Here is a 16,926-nt window from a genome sequence, read left to right on the forward strand (position 1 = left end):
AGTACAACAGAGATTATCAGGGGCTGGTGGGGGGAGGAGGAATGGAGAGGGATTGCTTAATAGGTACAGAATTTGGGATGATAAAAGATTTCTGGAATTGGACAGTGGTGATAGTTGCATGGCCATGTGAATGTACTCAGTGCCACTTTATTTTATACTTAAAAATGGTTAAAGTGTAAACTCTGTGTAATTTATTTATTTACCACAATTTAAAATATATATGATAATATTTAAAATGTATTATTTCTTGGGGCGTCTGGGTGGCTCAGTCAGTTGGGCATCTGACTTCCATTCAGGTCATGATCTCACGGTTCGTAGGTTCAAGCCCTACATCAGGCTCCACGGTGATAGTATGGAGCCTGCTTGGGATTCTCTCTCTCTCTTTCTCTCTCTGCTCCTCCCCCCTCCCCCATGCTTTCTCTCTCTCCCGCTCTCTCAAAATAGATAAACAAATTTAAACATCAAAAATGTATTATTTCTTCCCAGTTTTATTGAGAAATAATTGACATCTTGATTTTTTAAGGTTTATTTATTTTGAGAGAGAGAGTGCATGAGAGCGGGGGTTGGGGGAGAGAGAGAGAGAGAGAGAGAGAGAGAGAGAGAGAGAGAGAGAGAATCCCAAGCAGGCTCTGTGCTGTCAGCCCAGAGCCCGATGTGGGGCTCAATCCCACAACCCTGAGATCATAACCCAAGCCAAAATCAAGAGTCAGACGCTTAACTGACTGAGCCACCCAGGTGCCCCAACATATTACTTTTTGATAGGAGGGGTCAGTGTGGTCCAAGGAGACTACAAAGTCAAGATGAGAGAACTGACAAGCAAGTGCAGGATACAGTGGGATGGAGTTGGGAAGGACTTTGGTAAGAGTAGTACCATGGCAGAGTCATCAAAGGCCAGATGGCAGGGGGCTGAGGTGGGAGTAGGGAGTGAATATATTCTCTTCACATCTGAAACTATGGGAATTCAGAGCTGACAGCCCTTGCATGTCTTTGATTAGTCCCAGCCCCTCAAAGACAGATGGAGAAACTGAGGCTAAAGAGGGGTAGGGACTATCCCAGGATTCCAGAACAAGTCAGAGACAGACCCAGACCTCCTGCAGCCATCCCCCCAACCCCTCCACTTCCCTGTGCTTAGCTGGGATAGTGGGGCTACTGGGACCTTCATAGAGAAGGTCAGACAGGCATAGAGCTGAAGGAGGAAGCCAGGGTAGAGTGAGGCCCTCATCCTCAGCTGCGTCAGAGGCAGCTGCGTCAGGCAGACCCCTCTGCATACTTGTGCCAGGGAAGACCCCAAACTGGGCACTGTGATCCCGACAGCTCAGACCTAGAGACTGAGCCATATCATCTTGAAATTCCATGTTCTTCCCATCCTACCCTTCCATGGCCTCTTCTCACCTCCTCAGTGACTCCTGCTATCCCTTCCCCAATCACCCCATAGTGGGTTCTTAGCTCAGCTCAGTGCATCTCTCACTCACTTGCTTCTTGTTGTGGGGATGTGAGTCAGTGTTTTGTGTCTTTGAAACAGAAGTTGGTGATGCTTGCCCTACTGTGAGGACCAAATTGTCCAGGGGCAGTGGAGAGTTTTGGCGACAGGAACTGAGATCTTGTGGGTGGGCAAAGGGGCACAGAGTACCTTCTTGGCCACAGACCTTGTCAATGTCACAGCACTTAGTTTCCTCAGTGAAGTGTCAGAACAGAGCATGGTGTAGCAGAAAGAATAAGGATTTGAGGGTCAGAGGGGCCAAGTTAAAATTGAATTCTATTCTACCTCTTACTAGCTGTGTAACACTAGGCGAGGCATTTTACCTCTGAGTATTTGAGTTCACATCTATAAAATGGGAATAATAAGTCCTATGCTAGAGCTGACCTACGCCCCCAACCCCCTATAGGCTGGTGGGAACCCTGCTAGCCCTGGGGTAGAGGCAAGGGAGGAAACCCACCTGCACAGAACACACCCTTCACTCCACTTCTGAATAGCAGAACGCGTACTTGCTGGTCCTCCCGCAGCCGGGCCAGAGCTTCCAGAAGCTGCAGAGGAGATCTTTTCAGGTATCTCCCAGCCCAGCCCTAGCCCAGCCCCCACCCACCCTGGTGCTGCCCTTTCTCACCTCACTGACCAAGACATTCCCCAGGGCATTACGGGCACTTGGTCTGTTCATCAGGATCTCCGTGATTCCTGCAGGTGACAGGGCAGCCTTGGGTGAGCCAGCTGGCCTGCTCACTCCTGGGCTGGGGCCTGGAGGCAGCTGCCTGGATTCTTGGTGGCCTCTACCCTTGATGAGCAGTGTGACTTAGAGCGAGTCACAGACACCCAGGCTTCAGTTTCCCTGACCATAACATGGAGAGAATAACCCCTTGCTCTTTCTCCCTCACAGAAGTGAAAGGGCTTGTAACCCCCATGGAGCAACACGGAGAGACGGACAACAATGACCACTGCATTGGTTCCTACCTGCTTCTGCTGTTATTATACACACAAACACACAGGCAAGTCAGGAGGGCTTTCACATGCTCATCTGCCCCTTCTCCACCTTCCACACCCCCTGTGTGCTTGCCTCCTGTATACCCAGAACTGCTCTGCATATTTGACTAGCCCAGAACTCTCCCCGGAGCTCTCAGCCTGAATACACAGTTGCCCACTTGATGTCTTGACCAACCGGTCAAAAAAATGATCAATCTTTTCTCCTGTTCCCTTTGTGAGTAAATGATCTATCAACTCAGAAGTCCCTTCTTCCTCACCCATGGAATTTACTCAGTCTCCAATGCCAGTTCAACCACTTAAATGACATCTCAGATACTTCAGCTAATATCCCTCCTTGCAGCCAGCAACCTGTAAGGGTTCTTTACTACATGGATCACCCAAAATTGGCCCTCCTGCCTTCGGTCTTGCTTCCCCTCCCTACTCCACATTCATTCCTCATTTGGGTCAGAGTCCTCTTTCTAACCCAAATCCAACCATGACCCTCCCTTTCCCTTTTCACCAAAATTAAGCCAAATTCCTTAATACCACCCAAAAGATGCCCCCCCGCCTCCATCCCCAATATGGCCATTGCATCCTACTCTGGCCTCAACTCACCCCCACAATCTGGGCCAGTTGTAGAGAAGAGAGACCAGTTCTGGGCAAGGGCTCAAATACTCTCATACCTTCTTGGTTGTATCCCCTCCTGTATTTACCTATCCTTTGGCCTTCAAAGACCCCTTAGTATTTTCCCCCAGGGTCCTGAGCCTTGTCTGTGAAATAAGCAGTATTTATTAAGATGGCATTCTCAGTGTGAGTTAATCTGAGACACAGAAGGGACAATAAAAGTTTTGGAGCGCTCAAGGGACAGGGTTTCCAGCCAGGAGTTAGAGAACTGTGGTTCAGGACAGAAATCTATAACATGCAGACTAGGCTGGCTTCCTTAGCCTCCCCAGAAACCTTCAAAGAGTTCTTTGAGCCCAAGAGGTCTGGAGGTCCCACAGAACTCAGATGTCCCCAGGGTCTTCTCCAGCTCTAATGCTCCATGAAAGAAAATGCTGCAACTCTGGGGAAGGGAAACTCTGGTAGATACAAAGAAACCACATCAGAGGGATTGAGGAAAACAGTCTAGAGGTCCAACATCTTTGTGGCAGACAGGCCCCATCTTCATATCCTCAATAATCTCCTTCCCTAGAGTGTGGGCAGGGCCCCGTGAATTGCTTCTAACCAACAGAATACAGCTAAACTCATAAAATGTCACTTTGAAGATTAAAATTTAATGATATGGCAAAGGAGATGAGATGTTCATTCTATAATTAGGTTACAATGTATATAAGACTCTGTCTTGCTAGGGCATACTAGAGAAACTAGTGGACCTATAGAGAGGGTCCTGTGGCAAAGAACTATAGGCTGCCCCCAGGAGCTGCGAGACACCCCCCAGACCAACAGGGAGAAAACAGGACTTCAGTCCTACAACCACAGGAGGTGACGTCTATCAATGGGAGGAGCTTGGAAGCAGATCTCTCCCTAGTCAAGCCTATGAGGAGACCATACCCCTGGCCAATTCTTGGATTGTGGCCTAGTAAAACCCTGAAGTAGAGAACCCAGCTACATTGTGCCTGGACTTCTGATCTATAGGAACTATAAGATAATACATGTGTGTTATTTTAAGCAATAAAATTTGTGGTAATTTGTTATCCTCAGGCAATATCCTGAGATTGATAGACGTTCTTCTCTCCTCTTCACTTTCCTATTCTGTCTTGCCTTTCTGGCTGATGTCTCCCATATTTCATCTTTGTCCCCTCTCTCCATCTCTATCTCCTTCTTTCAGAATACAAATGGGGTGCTTGGCTCATGTCACAGCTTAGTCATATACTACTAGTTCCACTGGTCTTGGGCAAGTTGCTTTACCCTCTGGTCTTCAATTTCCTAATCCATAAGTAGAAATAATAAAAAGGGGGGCGCCTGGGTGGCTCAGTTGCTTAAGCGGCTGACTTCAGCTCAGGTCACGATCTCACAGTTCGTGGGTTTGAACCCCACGTTGGGCTGTGCGCTGACAGCTCAGAGACTGAAGCCTGCTTCTGATTCTGTGTCTCCCTCTTTCTCTGCCCCCACCCCCCACTTGCGCTCTGTCTGTTTCTCAAAAACAAATAAACATTAAATTTTTTTTTAATAATAAAAAGGTTGTTATGAGGATTAAAAGAGATAATGCCTTGGGGCACCTAGCTGGCTCAGTCAGTAGGGAATGCAACTCTTGATCTTGGGGTTGTAAATTTGTTTGTAAATCTTGGGTGTAGAGAGTACTTAAAAATAAAATCTTAAAAAAAGAGAGAGATAATGCCCATAAGTGCTTAGCCAGAGTTTGTGAGTGAGCAGTGAGCAGGAAAAATGCATAGATGCTAGGGAAACTCTAGGATTTAATAGAAGGAATGAACTCCAAGCTGGGAGCTATGAGGAGCCAGACAGGGTTATGTTTGGCTTTCATTTAATTTGCACTTATCACATGTCAAGTCCTGGAGAAATAGGGAGGAATCAGCCATGGTCCCTGACTTTCTAGTCAAGCCCTGATTCTGGGAACATTGCCCTTGCTGGACCTCCACAGTAAGGATAGGTGTGTACTATACCCTCCCCACTCTTACCTAGAAATTAGACCTTGAAAGGGACAGAAAATTCTTGTTTCCCAGAAAAAGTCAACAGGAACCACTGTAAGGTATTAGAGACCCACTCTTTTTACAACCCCTTACTATATAGAAGGGGAAATTCAGGCCCAGAAGAGAATGTGCCTAATAGCTGGACCCACCTAGCAATCCTCACTCTCTAAGAGTTAACAACCTATGTGAGAGATAAGTTTAGATACATGGAAAGTAATGGGAAAATGGGAAGGAGGGGGTGTGTAATTCCATAAGGACTTACATAAGCAGAGTGGAAAGAGAATCCAAGTGAACAAAACAGAGGTGGGACAGTTTGAAATGAACCCAATGCACTGAAGAGATAAGATGGAAAGGTAAGGTTGTGGTGGAGAACGTTGAACGCCCAGCTAAGGAGTTGGGTAGAGCCATAAGAAGAGCCAAGAGTGGTTAAAAAGGGAATCCCATTTTCAAGGACAACAGAAAAATGTGACAATGTTGTGGTGTCGTCAGCTCAAGTGGAAGCAGAACCTGTGGCTTCTAACATGAATATCAAATGACCCCAAATCACTTTAGGTTGGTGGAAGGTGGGGGGATGGAGGTAGGGAGGGGGTGGTGGCGGTGTTCTCCTTTGTGAGTCTCTTCCTGCTGCCTCCTCCATTGTGGTTTCTCCCTGGTTTCCTTCCTCCTTGGTTTCCTTCCTCAATGACTTCCTCCTGCCTTCTCTATGCCCTCTGGCAAGGGCAGCCGTTTAATCTGCTAATCCTTGTTATTTGTGGATAAAACATTCTGTATTTGCAAGTGAGCCCTAATTTGACATATGATAGTTTTTTGGTTTTTGGTTTTTTTTAATTGATGTAGAAGTCTGTCTTTTGAGTCAATACTAAAGAAGTAGTGATGATCTAATAGTTGAGAAAACAGGTTTTGAAATCAGATCTGGTTCAAACTGCCTAACCTTTGCCTCAATTTCTTAATCTGTAAAGTAGGGAGAATAATTATAACAATCTCAAAGCAAGTGCTGTTGTGTTTTGCAATGAACTAAGCATGAGAGTAAGGAGTATTCTCTAAGAACCAACAATCCTAAGCACCTGGGTGGCTCAGTCGGTTAAGTGTCTGACTTCAGCTCAGATCATGATCTCACAGTTTGTGAGTTCGAGCCCCATGTCAGGCTCTGTACTGACAGTGCGGAGCATGGAGCCTGCTTTGAGTTCTGTGTCTCCTCTTTCTGCCCCTCCCTTGCTCTCTCTCTCTCTCTCAAAAATAAATAAACATTAAAAAAACAAAACAAAAAAGAACCAACAATCCCAAATGGCTAGAGGAAGACCCTTCATGTCCATGTCCAGGATGCACTCTACAGAACAGTATACAACAGCAGGGAGCAAGAAACTGGATTTATATGGCAAAGCAGCTCTTCAAAACTTAGTATCAACCAGGGGAAAAAAGGAAGAAATACGAGTTATATAGTAGTTATATAGTACGACGATATGTACTTTAAAACTGTAAATTAAAACACAAACTATGCTACATCAAACTCAGGGAGAGAGTTGGGACTGGGGAGAAAGTAAAGCCAAGAAAATGGCTTTGCCCTTATGGTAACACGCAGAGGACTGAGGGGTGTTAATGCCACTGAATGCACTTTGACATCCCCTTGCACCCCAGCAAAAAACAAAACACCCATAGTGGAAAATGGAGGGCTGCCTGGGTGGCTCAGTAAGTTAAGCATCCCACTCTTGATCTCACCTCAGGTCTTGATCTCAGGGTAGTGAGTTCAAGCCCCACTTTGAGCTTAGGGCTCCGCGTGAAGCCTACTTAGGAAAAAAAAGTTCTCTGCCAGTGACCAGCACGAACTTTCTCCTTTGACTCAGAGTGTAAAAGTCCGCCAGCCAAGGCCAGCCACAGCAGGGCCAGAGCGCATGGAGACTTGCCCAGGTCTTTGCTCCTCCTCTGCTCTCCTCCCTCTTCTTCCCTGCATGGCGAGCCAGATTGGCTCCGCCCCCTCGGCGCTCTGGAAACTAGCCAGGACTCTTGGCCGACGGGACAGCAGGCCTTTTAAAGTTACTGGGGTGGAAGCGGTGAGGGGTGGGGGTCGCCGGTGCTTGGTCTATCGCTGAGCGAGTCTCCGTCCCTCCGTCACAGCCCCAGGCCTTCGAATGGGGGACTAAGGGACTTAGATTGACCTGGAGCTCCACCTCAACTAGGGTCTGGGCAGCTAGTGACGGGGCCACCCACCTCCCCGGCCTTAGGAAGGCGTGGGGAGCCTTGACTGGGAAACCGCACATTCGGGATCAAATCCTTAAACGACCCGCCTTCCCCTTACTGGTCTGTGTTCCCGCGTGTAGTGGGCCGCTCTGGCCATGGCTTCGGCCCTGGCAGCAGCGCCAGGAGCCCGGCCCGGACCCGTCGCGTCTCCCCACTGGGCGCTCCCGCGACAGCGCACTTACCTTGGTCTGGACCTGCCAGGGCGCGCACTTGGATCTCCGGGTCCCCAGCCGCCCCATCGGAGGAGCAGCTGCGGGTCTGAAGGGGTCTCCAGGGGCGTGGAAGGCGCAGGGCACTGGTCAGGGCTCGCAGCATCTGGGCGCAGGCTGGGAAGGTGCCAAGGGCCCCTCCACTGCTCCCTCCTCTCTCGCTGAAAGCTTGCAGCGGCGCCCCCAGGTTTCGCAAAATGCTCCACCTATGGGCGGAGAGCACAACACAGTTCTTCTCGCCTCTTGACTCTTAGAGCCCTGGAGCCCTGGCTAGGTAAAGCCCGGCTCCGCTGTGTGATTTGGGACAAGGATGTCAACCTCTTTAAGTGCCAGTGTTTTAATCAGTAAAGCGGGGATAATAATAGTGACTACTGTCGCAGATAAAGGGGAGGCTAAAGTAGTGAGAAGAGATAATGTACTACTGCAAATGGGAAGTGTCGTGTGTGAACTGAACTCAACTTCCATTTGTACAGAGGTGCCTGAGAATTTTAAAGGGAGAAAGAGGAACGACAGAGGCGGGTGAACCGGGCTTGTGAAGAATTACAAAAATCAGGAAAGCCGTTTGGCCACGTGAAATTCATCTGGGTTAGCTAACTGGCGCCTAGCCAACCTTAGGCTCCCACAGAGACTGGGGTTGGTGGCAGCGGTGACAGACAGTGGGGGTGCTGTCTTCAGGTGTTGGCTGAAACAAGCAGTAAATTCTCTTGGCAGTGCTGGCCTTAAAAATAAAAGTTGTTTTACCAGCAAAAATAGGTGTCTTTGGGAATAGCCAAGAATTGCAATTTGGGACAAACAAGCCACGGGAAAAAAACAGGCTAGTCCAACAGAGGAGGAAACCATATTTTATGGAGAAGTTGGGAGTGGTTGCTTTAAAACCAAAACCCACTGGAGAAAAGCAAGAGGTCAGAGTGATCACAGTTTCTCATGGGCTGAGCTGCTGACCTACTGGATTTCTTGTAGGAGATACAATGTACACCCTCTCCTGTTGAGTCTATTATAATTGACAATTCCTCCTGTAATTGATGTCCAGTGGTATCGCATGAGAACTCCTCTTTCTGGCCTCCTGACTGCATTTTAGTGAGGGTTTTCCTTTATTAATTTCTACAGTTGGCTTAAGTGTTCTCCTCCAGGCACTCTAAGGGGGGCCAGGGTCATCTTAGGAATGTGGCCTTGATCTGCTAGAAACTATGTTAGTGTTCAAGTCATTGTAGGCCAAGGTTGAGGCCTAGTAGAGAAGTGGGCTCAGAGGGGCATGGTTAGAATTTGGTCAAGAAGAGAAACTTTGTCACTAAGTCATGGTGGTATTATGATGATTGAATGGGGGTGTGTGAACCTTGCTTCTTATTCCATTTTTTAAATGTCATTTCATTTATTCATTCTGACGTTGTCTACATTCATGGGCTTCACTGCCTCACCTCCCAGTTACTCTTCAATCATCCCAAATTTATGCTCACTAATTAGATGGCAAAAATATTTGTGAATGTGAATCCCTAGTCTCTGCCTCCACTATCTACCCAAAATGCTTTTGCGGAGGTCATCAGTGGCCCTGTTTAGTTCATTCTGAGTGGATCAATAAAGAGTGTTCAGTGAACACTCTACCTCACTCGCCTTCCACTTGTTAATGACCCCAAAGTCACTAATAATTCATGCCTCCAACCAATGGCTGGACTATTAGGTGATCTAGAAATAAAATTCTTTTTTTTTTTTGAAAGCCATGGCTTTCAAAAAAAAAATTAATGTGTATTTATTTTTGAGAGAGAGCATGAGCAGGGGAGGGGCAGAGAGAGATGGTGACACAGAATCCAAAGCAGGTTATGGGCTCTGAGCGGTCAGCACAGAGCCTGATGCGGAGCTCGAACTCACTACCATGAGATCATGACTTGAACTGAAGTCAGATGCTTAACCAACTGAGCCACCCAGACACCCCTAAAATTCTCTCTTTTTAAAGTCATTGGTGTTTGCTGAGGTCATCATTATGTCTAGTAAGGTTTAAGCAAAAATGTGCTCTCATCTCCTTCCTGGGTCTAATGGGAAACCCTAAGTTCCTCTGTGTGACCTAAAAGATTAATTGGGGTTTGTATCAGTCCTAGTCATTTTTGATCCCTTGCCTTTGCTTCCAATGAGTTAATTCAGGTTATGGATCATCTGGCCATCCCTCTGTGTCCCTTTTCTATATATTAGTGGACACAACTCCAACTCCTTCACTCCTTAAAGAATAGTAGACACAAGAATGCATGAGAAAGAAAGGTTGGGGATCAACTGTGGGACCCCACTTCTCATACTTAATGAGGTTAATGCTAACTGTTATGGACTGAATTATGTCCCCCTAAATTCATATGCTGAAGTCCTATTCCCTAGTACATCAAAATATGATTGTATTTGCAGATAGGGTCTTCAAAAAAGTAATTAAGTTCAAAATGAGGTCATTAGGCTAGACATTAATCCAATATGACTGATGTCCTTATAAGAAGAGGAAATTTGGACACAGATAGGTATAGAGGACAGACCTGTGAAGACAAAGGGAGAAGATGGCCATCTGTAAGCCAAGGAGAGAGACCTCAGACAAAATCAACCTACTGACACCTTTATCTCAGCCTTTCATCTTCCAGAACTGTGGAGAAATAAATTTCTGTTGTTTAAGCCATCCAACCTGTGGTCCTTTGTTATAGCAGCACTTGCAAACTAATATACCAGTAAAAGAATTCCTTTTGTTAAGAGGTAATCTGATGCCTGGTTTTTAAAATAACAAAGTGCCCCCTTCCTCTACATTATTATTATTCCTAGGTCTCCAAGAAAGATCAGCAAAGCAGCAATGGGCATAGGACAAAGTCCTATGCCTTTGTTATTACAAAGTAATAACAGTATGGCCATAGTTGTCAGACTTTGAGTCTGGAATTCTCTCTTGTCCAGCAAGGGAGCAGACACAGAATTGAATATGAGAGAGGTTAATGTCCAGGAGGAGACAGGAGTCCTGAGTAAGGGTCCTTGCTGTGTATTTATTAGGATCATCTTCACAAAACACCTTATGAGAATGTGTTGGTTTGTGAAGATTTCAAATCCACTTATGACTTACGTGCAGTTGTTCTGATCTGAGGGTGAACTTGGGAGGCCATGTGAAGATGATAGCAGAATTGTGCTGCTGAGTGCTTATAGACAGGAACATATGGAGGAGCAACTATGATATAATGGACATTTAAACTTTAAATACCAAGAATTTATGAGGACTTATTGAGAATGTTCTATTTGGGCAAGGCTACTCTTTGCTGATCAAAACAGATCTCTGAAGGTCTTGAGACACTTGCTCATGTGGGGTGGCCACCCTACCCTTGGTCCTGAGTGGTATTCAAGGCACAGTGGTCTCAGGAAGACAAAGACTTCTGTTCTGCTTTGGCAAGCCTACTCTTCCTAGGTAGTGGTCAACTCCGTGCCAGCTAGCTGTGTGCCCCAGCAGTAAGGAACCTAAGCTGGCAGCTGATTCCCAGCTTAGTTGGAAGGACTGATTTACAGAGGACCAACTAACTCATAGAAAGTACATCACAAATAAACTTGGACTTTATTTCATCTCCCTTTTGCCTGGAACTATAATGTAGTTAACCTATCTTTGGTTTGGAGTATGTTATTTCTTTATGAGCTTATTAAGAGACGTTAACCGTATGCTACTGGCTTGTGAAATATTACTATTATAAATTAGAATCCCTACAGCAAATCTGTGCTAAATAAACCATCGGCAAAGACAAAGCTCAGTTTCTGAGCATAATTTGCGGGAGCAAAACAAGAGTGAGATTCAGAGATTAACAAGAAAGGTCACATAGCTAGTGAAATGAAATCTGGTTGTTTTAGAGATCCAGTAAAACACTCCCCATAGTCTTGTTGGTGTACAGCCTTATGACTTTTTGCACTTGCACTGACTCTTCTGAGTACCAACAGTAACAGGATACAGAACAATTAGAACACTCCCAAAACCTTTCCTCAGGCTACGTTTTTCTGGGTCCGGTTTCAGGCCACCCTCTGCTCTCAGCCTCAGGCGCTACTCCTCTTATCATAGAGAACGTAAACCCGAATGGCTGTACTAGGTTATGAAACTTTTTCCTGATGTGTGATGTGGACTCAGACTCTCATCCGCTTGTGAGCCGGGTCCAGAGCTTCGCAGACAAAGAAGTGCTGAACGCCCCCATCCCGGAAAAGAACGCGACCACCGGACGCCTCTGCGCACGCGCAGGCGCCCTACTCTCGCTCCACCTCCCGCCGGCGGAGCGTGCCCCCCGCCCCCTCACCGCCTCCGGCCCCGCCCCTAGCTCTTGGGTGAGCGCCCGCGTCGGCTGCCTCAGGCCTTGCTCTGTCGGCCTCCGCAGCGCACAGTCTGAGCCATGTTCCTTACGGCCGTAAAGCCTCGGCCCCGGCACCGGGTGTTCGTGGTGGGGGTTGGGATGACCAAGGTAAACAGAGCCGCGGACCTCTTCGCTCTGTGCCGGAGAGGCCGAGGAGTCGGGGAGCCCCGAGGTGACAGGGGCACGGCGGGAAGGTCAGGGGCCTGGCGCTGGCCGGCGGTTTGTCCTTCCTACCGGGAGGGTGCCCCGGGCACCCCACTGGTCCGTTCCGGCTTCTTGGCATGAGAGTGGCGACTCGGATGGGTTGAGGTGTAGGGTTGTCTCTGAGGTATGGCGCTGTCTGGGGGTGGTTCCTGTGGCCATTTCTTTCCCCTTCCGCCTTTTCCGTTCTCCCTGGATCAGGTTTTGTGACGGACACCCCAACATAACCGAAAACCACACCTCCTTTGATTCTGAGTGGAATCCCAAGGTATGTGGCTCTTTGACGAGGCAAGATCCTCCTTACACTGGAAAGGGAAGCAGGTACGGAAAGGGGAATGTCCCCAGCTCTCCACACCCAGGAGTACTCCCTGTAGGATTCCTTTACAGGCACAGTTAGAAGTGTGGATGAGGAGAAACAGTGATGTGCAGTGTCTTGGCACAAGGGGCAGGTTTCCTGGATCCTCCGACCCCCTTTCTGTCCCTGTAGTCTGTCCCTGCAGTGGTACTCTGCTTGGTTCTCAGGAATCCAGAGGCTCCAGGCCTCATTTCTTGACGCCCTCCCCGCTCCTAAGTGCGAGTAATGCCAAACTGCTTATTACTTTCACCCGCACTCTGTTCTATGGTTCTCTTGCTTTCCTTCTCTTGTTCTTACTCCTTGTGCTTGGTTGACTTTGGGCTTTTATTTTATTTTTTTTAATTTTTTTTAACGTTTATTTTTGGGACAGAGAGAGACACAGCATGAACGGGGGAGGGGCAGAGAGAGAGAGGGAGACACAGAATCGGAAGCAAGCTCCAGGCTCTGAGCCATCAGCCCAGAGCCCGACGTGGGGCTCGAACTCGCGGACCGCGAGATCGTGACCTGAGCTGAAGTCGGACGCTTAACCGACTGAGCCACCCAGGCGCCCCGACTTTGGGCTTTTAAAAGACTGGTTCAGATCTTAGCTTCTCCAAGAAGCTTCTGATCCTCCCGACTTTCCCGCAGAGTCCCGTACTTACCTTTGCTTCGGTGCAGCTGAACTTGTGGCAAGTACAGGTTGTGCCACTTCGTTTTCACCTGTATTTCAGAGACCTGTGTTAGTGCCTATTTTCATTAGCTGAAATTCGAAGAGGATTTTCGCTTTTAGAAAAGGCAAAAAGTGAAAGTAGCATTCAGCATTTTTTTTTTTTTTTTTTTTTTTCAGGGAGTTGTTAGGCATTGAGCACCTGAAGCATCAGCCAGAGTGGGACTGCCAGGCTTCTTTCCTGGAATTACTCTCAGCATGAAGCCAGCATAGTTTTGTTTGTTGGTTTGTTTGTTTAATTTTTAAAAATGTTTATTTTTGAGAGAGACGGAGTGTGAGCAGGGGAGGGACAGAGAGAGAGGGAGACACAGAATCCGAAGCAGGCTCCAGGCTGTCAGCACGAGTCCTGACATGGGGCTTGAACTCAGGGACTATGAGATCATGATCTGAGCTGAAGTCGGACGCTTAATGGACTGAGCCATCTAGGCACCCCTGTGTGATGGTTCTTAATTTGAATAGCTGAGTTCCCCATACAACTTGAAGTTCTCATAATGAGATTTTATTATCAGTATAGGAAATAAGTTAGAATTTCTATGGTGGATGTCAACAGATTTTAATACAACTAAATCACAACCACCACCTGGCGGATAGCAGCCCAAGTCCCTTTGCTTATGCTGCTTACCTTCTGATATGCCCTTTTTTCATAGATTTACCTTCTACCTATTTCAAGAAGTGGTCTGACTTCATCTGTTTGGACTGCTGTAACAGCAATACTGTAGCATGGGTGGCTTAAGCAACAAATACTCATTTCTCACAGTTCTGGAGGCCGGGAAGTCCAAGATCAAGGCACTGGCAGATTCAGTATCTTGTGCGGTCTTGCTTTCTGGTTCATAGACAGCTATCTTCTTGCTGTGTCCTCACATGGCAGAAGGGGTGAGGGAGCTCTCTGGGGTCTCTTTTATAAGTGTATTAATCCCATTTGTAAGGGGTCCATCCTCATGACCTCCTAAAGGCCCCTCCTCCAAATTCAACCATATTGGGGATTAGATTTCAATATATGACTTTTGGGAGGATACAGACATTCAGTCTATAGCAAAGTACCCAAGTACTATATTTTCTCCTATTTCTTCAACTCGCTCTAAGTTATTCTGGTCACTTTTTTTTTTTTTTTTTTTTTTTTAATTCTGGTGTCCTTATAGTTAGGACCAAATAATAAGCACTTGATTTTCCTAATACTTTAATGTATGATAATTTCATGACTTACAGAAGAAATACATTTTACATTCTACCCCCCCCCCCCCCCCCCCCAGCCCAACACACAACTGAAACAAGTTTGCTAAAGCAACACTTATCTGGGCAGCTCTAGGTCAAATGTTCTAGGTTCTTAAACAGATACATTGAGAGGGAAAGAAAGTGGAGGAGGACCTGTAGATTAAAAGAGAATTAAAAGACCCATGGAATTTTGATAAAAGGCAAGACTAAACTGTAGTGTCCACAGATACATACTTGGATGATAAAGTAATGAAATATTACAAAGAAGTGATTGCTGTAAGAGAATGATAGTAAGAGGAGATTGAGATTGGGACGGAGTGCTTAGAGGAGTTTCTGGAGTAAAAATGGAAGCAAAGTTCAATTTATCGGTCTGGGTGGTGGTGTGAAAGATAAGGAAAGGCAGACACTAGGTAAAGCATCAGGACATATTTCAGTCAGTAACATATGACTGTGAAAGGGAAAGTCCAGTGTGAAGTGCACTCAGTTTTGATGTATACAGAGGTGACTGGGTGTTTTAAAGGGAAATGAGGGAATAGGGAGGGTGTTAAGTTGGGGCCCAGTAGTGTAGTGCTAGGGAAATGAAAACTTACAAAAAGTAGGAAGGGGGGGTCTTGGTCCATGTGAAATCCACTTGGGTTTGCTAACTGGTGCTCATCCAAACTTGGGCTCCCACTCTCCCACAGAGACTTGGAGACAGGGGTCCTATCTTCTTGTGTTTGTGGGAACAAACAGTAACTTCTTTTTGGTAGCCTTGAGGCACTTTAAGTAGGGCTAGAGTCATCCTAGGGATGTGGACTTGAGCTGTTAGAAACTGTGCTAATGTTTGGTTTTTATAAGCCAAGGTGGTAGCTTAGAGAAGAGGGCTCAGAGGAGCCTGGCTAGAGTTTGGTGAATCTTTGTCAGTGGTTGCAAGAGTGTTTGCCTTAGAGTAATTCATGTTTTGTGTGTGGTATTCTGTATCTCTGCTATTTACAATTAATCTTTAAAAAGGCTAAAACTTTTATTTATTATCATTTATTTATTGAACATTTATTTATTTGAAAGAGAATGAGAGAGGGAATGAGCAGGGGAGGGGCAGAGAGAGAGACACACACAGAATCCAAAGCTGGCTCTAGGCTCTGAGCTGTCAGCGGAGAGCCCGACATGGGCCTCGAACTCACAAACCGCGAGATCATGACCCAAGCAGAAGTCGGATGCTCAACTGACTGAGCCACCCAGGCGCCACTTTTTTATTATTAAAAAAAAAGTTTATTTATTTGTTTTTAAATAATCTCTACGCCTAGCCTGTGGCTCAAACTCACAACTTCGAGATTCAGAGTCACATGCTCTATTGACTGAGCCAACCAGGTGCCCCCAAAAGGTTAAAACTTTTAAAAATAACTCTAGAAAAAAAATTGTACCATAGGAAATGTAATTATAGCACACAACTTGGCCCAGTAATAAAAAATATTTACTTAATGAAGTAAACAATGAGTACTGATTTAATAAAAAATTATTCAATTGTATAAGTGGGATGGAGTAAGTGTAAATGTATATGTGAGGGGGCCTAAAGAGACCTAATCCTCACTGGCCCTTTTTGGAGATTGTGATATAATTTCTGAAATTGATAAAGAAATGATAGTATAAGAACATTTAGAAATATGGCAGTTTATAAAAAAAAAAAAGAAATGTCTAAAAGAATTATAAGTGGATGTTTTGGGAACAAGTAAGACTAGTGTGTGGAGAGTAGTGAAACTGAATTGCCGTTTTTATTAATGCCTTATGGTGCTTTTTGTTTGTTTTGCATTTCTTTGATGAAACAAATAAAAACTAAAAAAAATAGAACTTTACCAGCACCTCAGAATCTCCTTTGTGCTCTTTTTCAGTCACCGACTCCTCACCTGCAAGGATTGCCATCATCCTGACTTTAGACCTTTAATGCTATAGATTAGTCCTGGCTTTTTTATTCAGCATTATATTTGTGAGATTCATCCATAATTTTATGTGTATAGATTTTTCATTCTACTTGATGTCATGTAGTCCACTGTGTGAACATACCACAGTTGATCCAGTCTGCTGTTAATGGACATTAGGTAGTTTCCACCTAACTATGCTTTTTATTTTGAAGAAGTAGTGTTGTATGTGTTTATTTGCTTGGCTAGTCATTTAAAAATTAACTTGATTTCAGTAAGCACTGGGAAAGTGCAGTTGTTTCACTACATGGGTTATAATTTAATCATGAATTGGTATAACCAGTTAGAACCTAGCATACTGTTCTCTGTATATGAGTGCTCTCTGTAAATGATCTGATTGTGGATAGTGAATTGAAGAATAAGTAGGGGTGGAATAGGCAATTTTTAGGTACTGAATTAGGGAATTATGAAGGATTCCCTAATGCAGGAATTATGAAGAAATTGGATGAGACAGAATGGGAAGAAATGTTTAATGTTTTCTTTTGGTTCAAGTTCAACAGATGTATTTCAGCACTGTGCCATGAAATGTGGCATTTAAGTCAAGTCTCTATATAATACTTAAGACTGGTTTTGTGACTCACTGGGAGGTTGAAAAGTAAATTTGGTAGGTTGCTTCTAGCATTAA

The 16,926-nt window shown here is 45.6% G+C and overlaps 2 protein-coding genes across 12 annotated transcripts in view; one reads left to right on the plus strand and one right to left on the minus strand.

Moving 5' to 3' along the window:
- Nucleotides 1–7,747, minus strand: part of ECHDC2 (enoyl-CoA hydratase domain containing 2) — a 32,591-nt gene extending 24,844 nt beyond the window's left edge. For all 8 annotated transcript variants that reach the window (XR_006205895.1, XM_042951340.1, XM_042951339.1 and 5 more), the window contains exons 1-3: nucleotides 7,521–7,747; nucleotides 2,106–2,173; nucleotides 1,938–2,025 (exon numbers count right to left, since the gene is read on the minus strand). Coding sequence is in view for 7 of the 8 variants with exons in the window: in XM_042951340.1 (XP_042807274.1) it covers nucleotides 1,938–2,025; nucleotides 2,106–2,173; nucleotides 7,521–7,653 (289 nt within the window). In the remaining variant the exon portion in view is untranslated. The remainder of the gene's footprint in view (nucleotides 1–1,937; nucleotides 2,026–2,105; nucleotides 2,174–7,520) is intronic.
- Nucleotides 7,748–11,859: 4,112 nt separating this feature from the next.
- SCP2 (sterol carrier protein 2) overlaps nucleotides 11,860–16,926 on the plus strand; it is a 124,336-nt gene continuing 119,269 nt past the window's right edge. For 2 of the 4 annotated variants that reach the window (XM_042951343.1, XM_042951346.1), the window contains exon 1: nucleotides 11,860–11,983. In XM_042951343.1, the coding sequence (XP_042807277.1) occupies nucleotides 11,915–11,983 (69 nt within the window). In that variant the 5' untranslated portion in view covers nucleotides 11,860–11,914. Of the gene's footprint in view, nucleotides 11,984–12,277; nucleotides 12,398–16,926 lie in introns of those variants that run through there. The other 2 variants (XM_042951344.1, XM_042951348.1) reach the window with 2 other exon arrangements.

This window comes from Panthera leo, chromosome C1 (assembly GCF_018350215.1).
Source record: "Panthera leo isolate Ple1 chromosome C1, P.leo_Ple1_pat1.1, whole genome shotgun sequence".
NCBI classification, from domain to species: Eukaryota; Metazoa; Chordata; class Mammalia; order Carnivora; family Felidae; genus Panthera; species Panthera leo.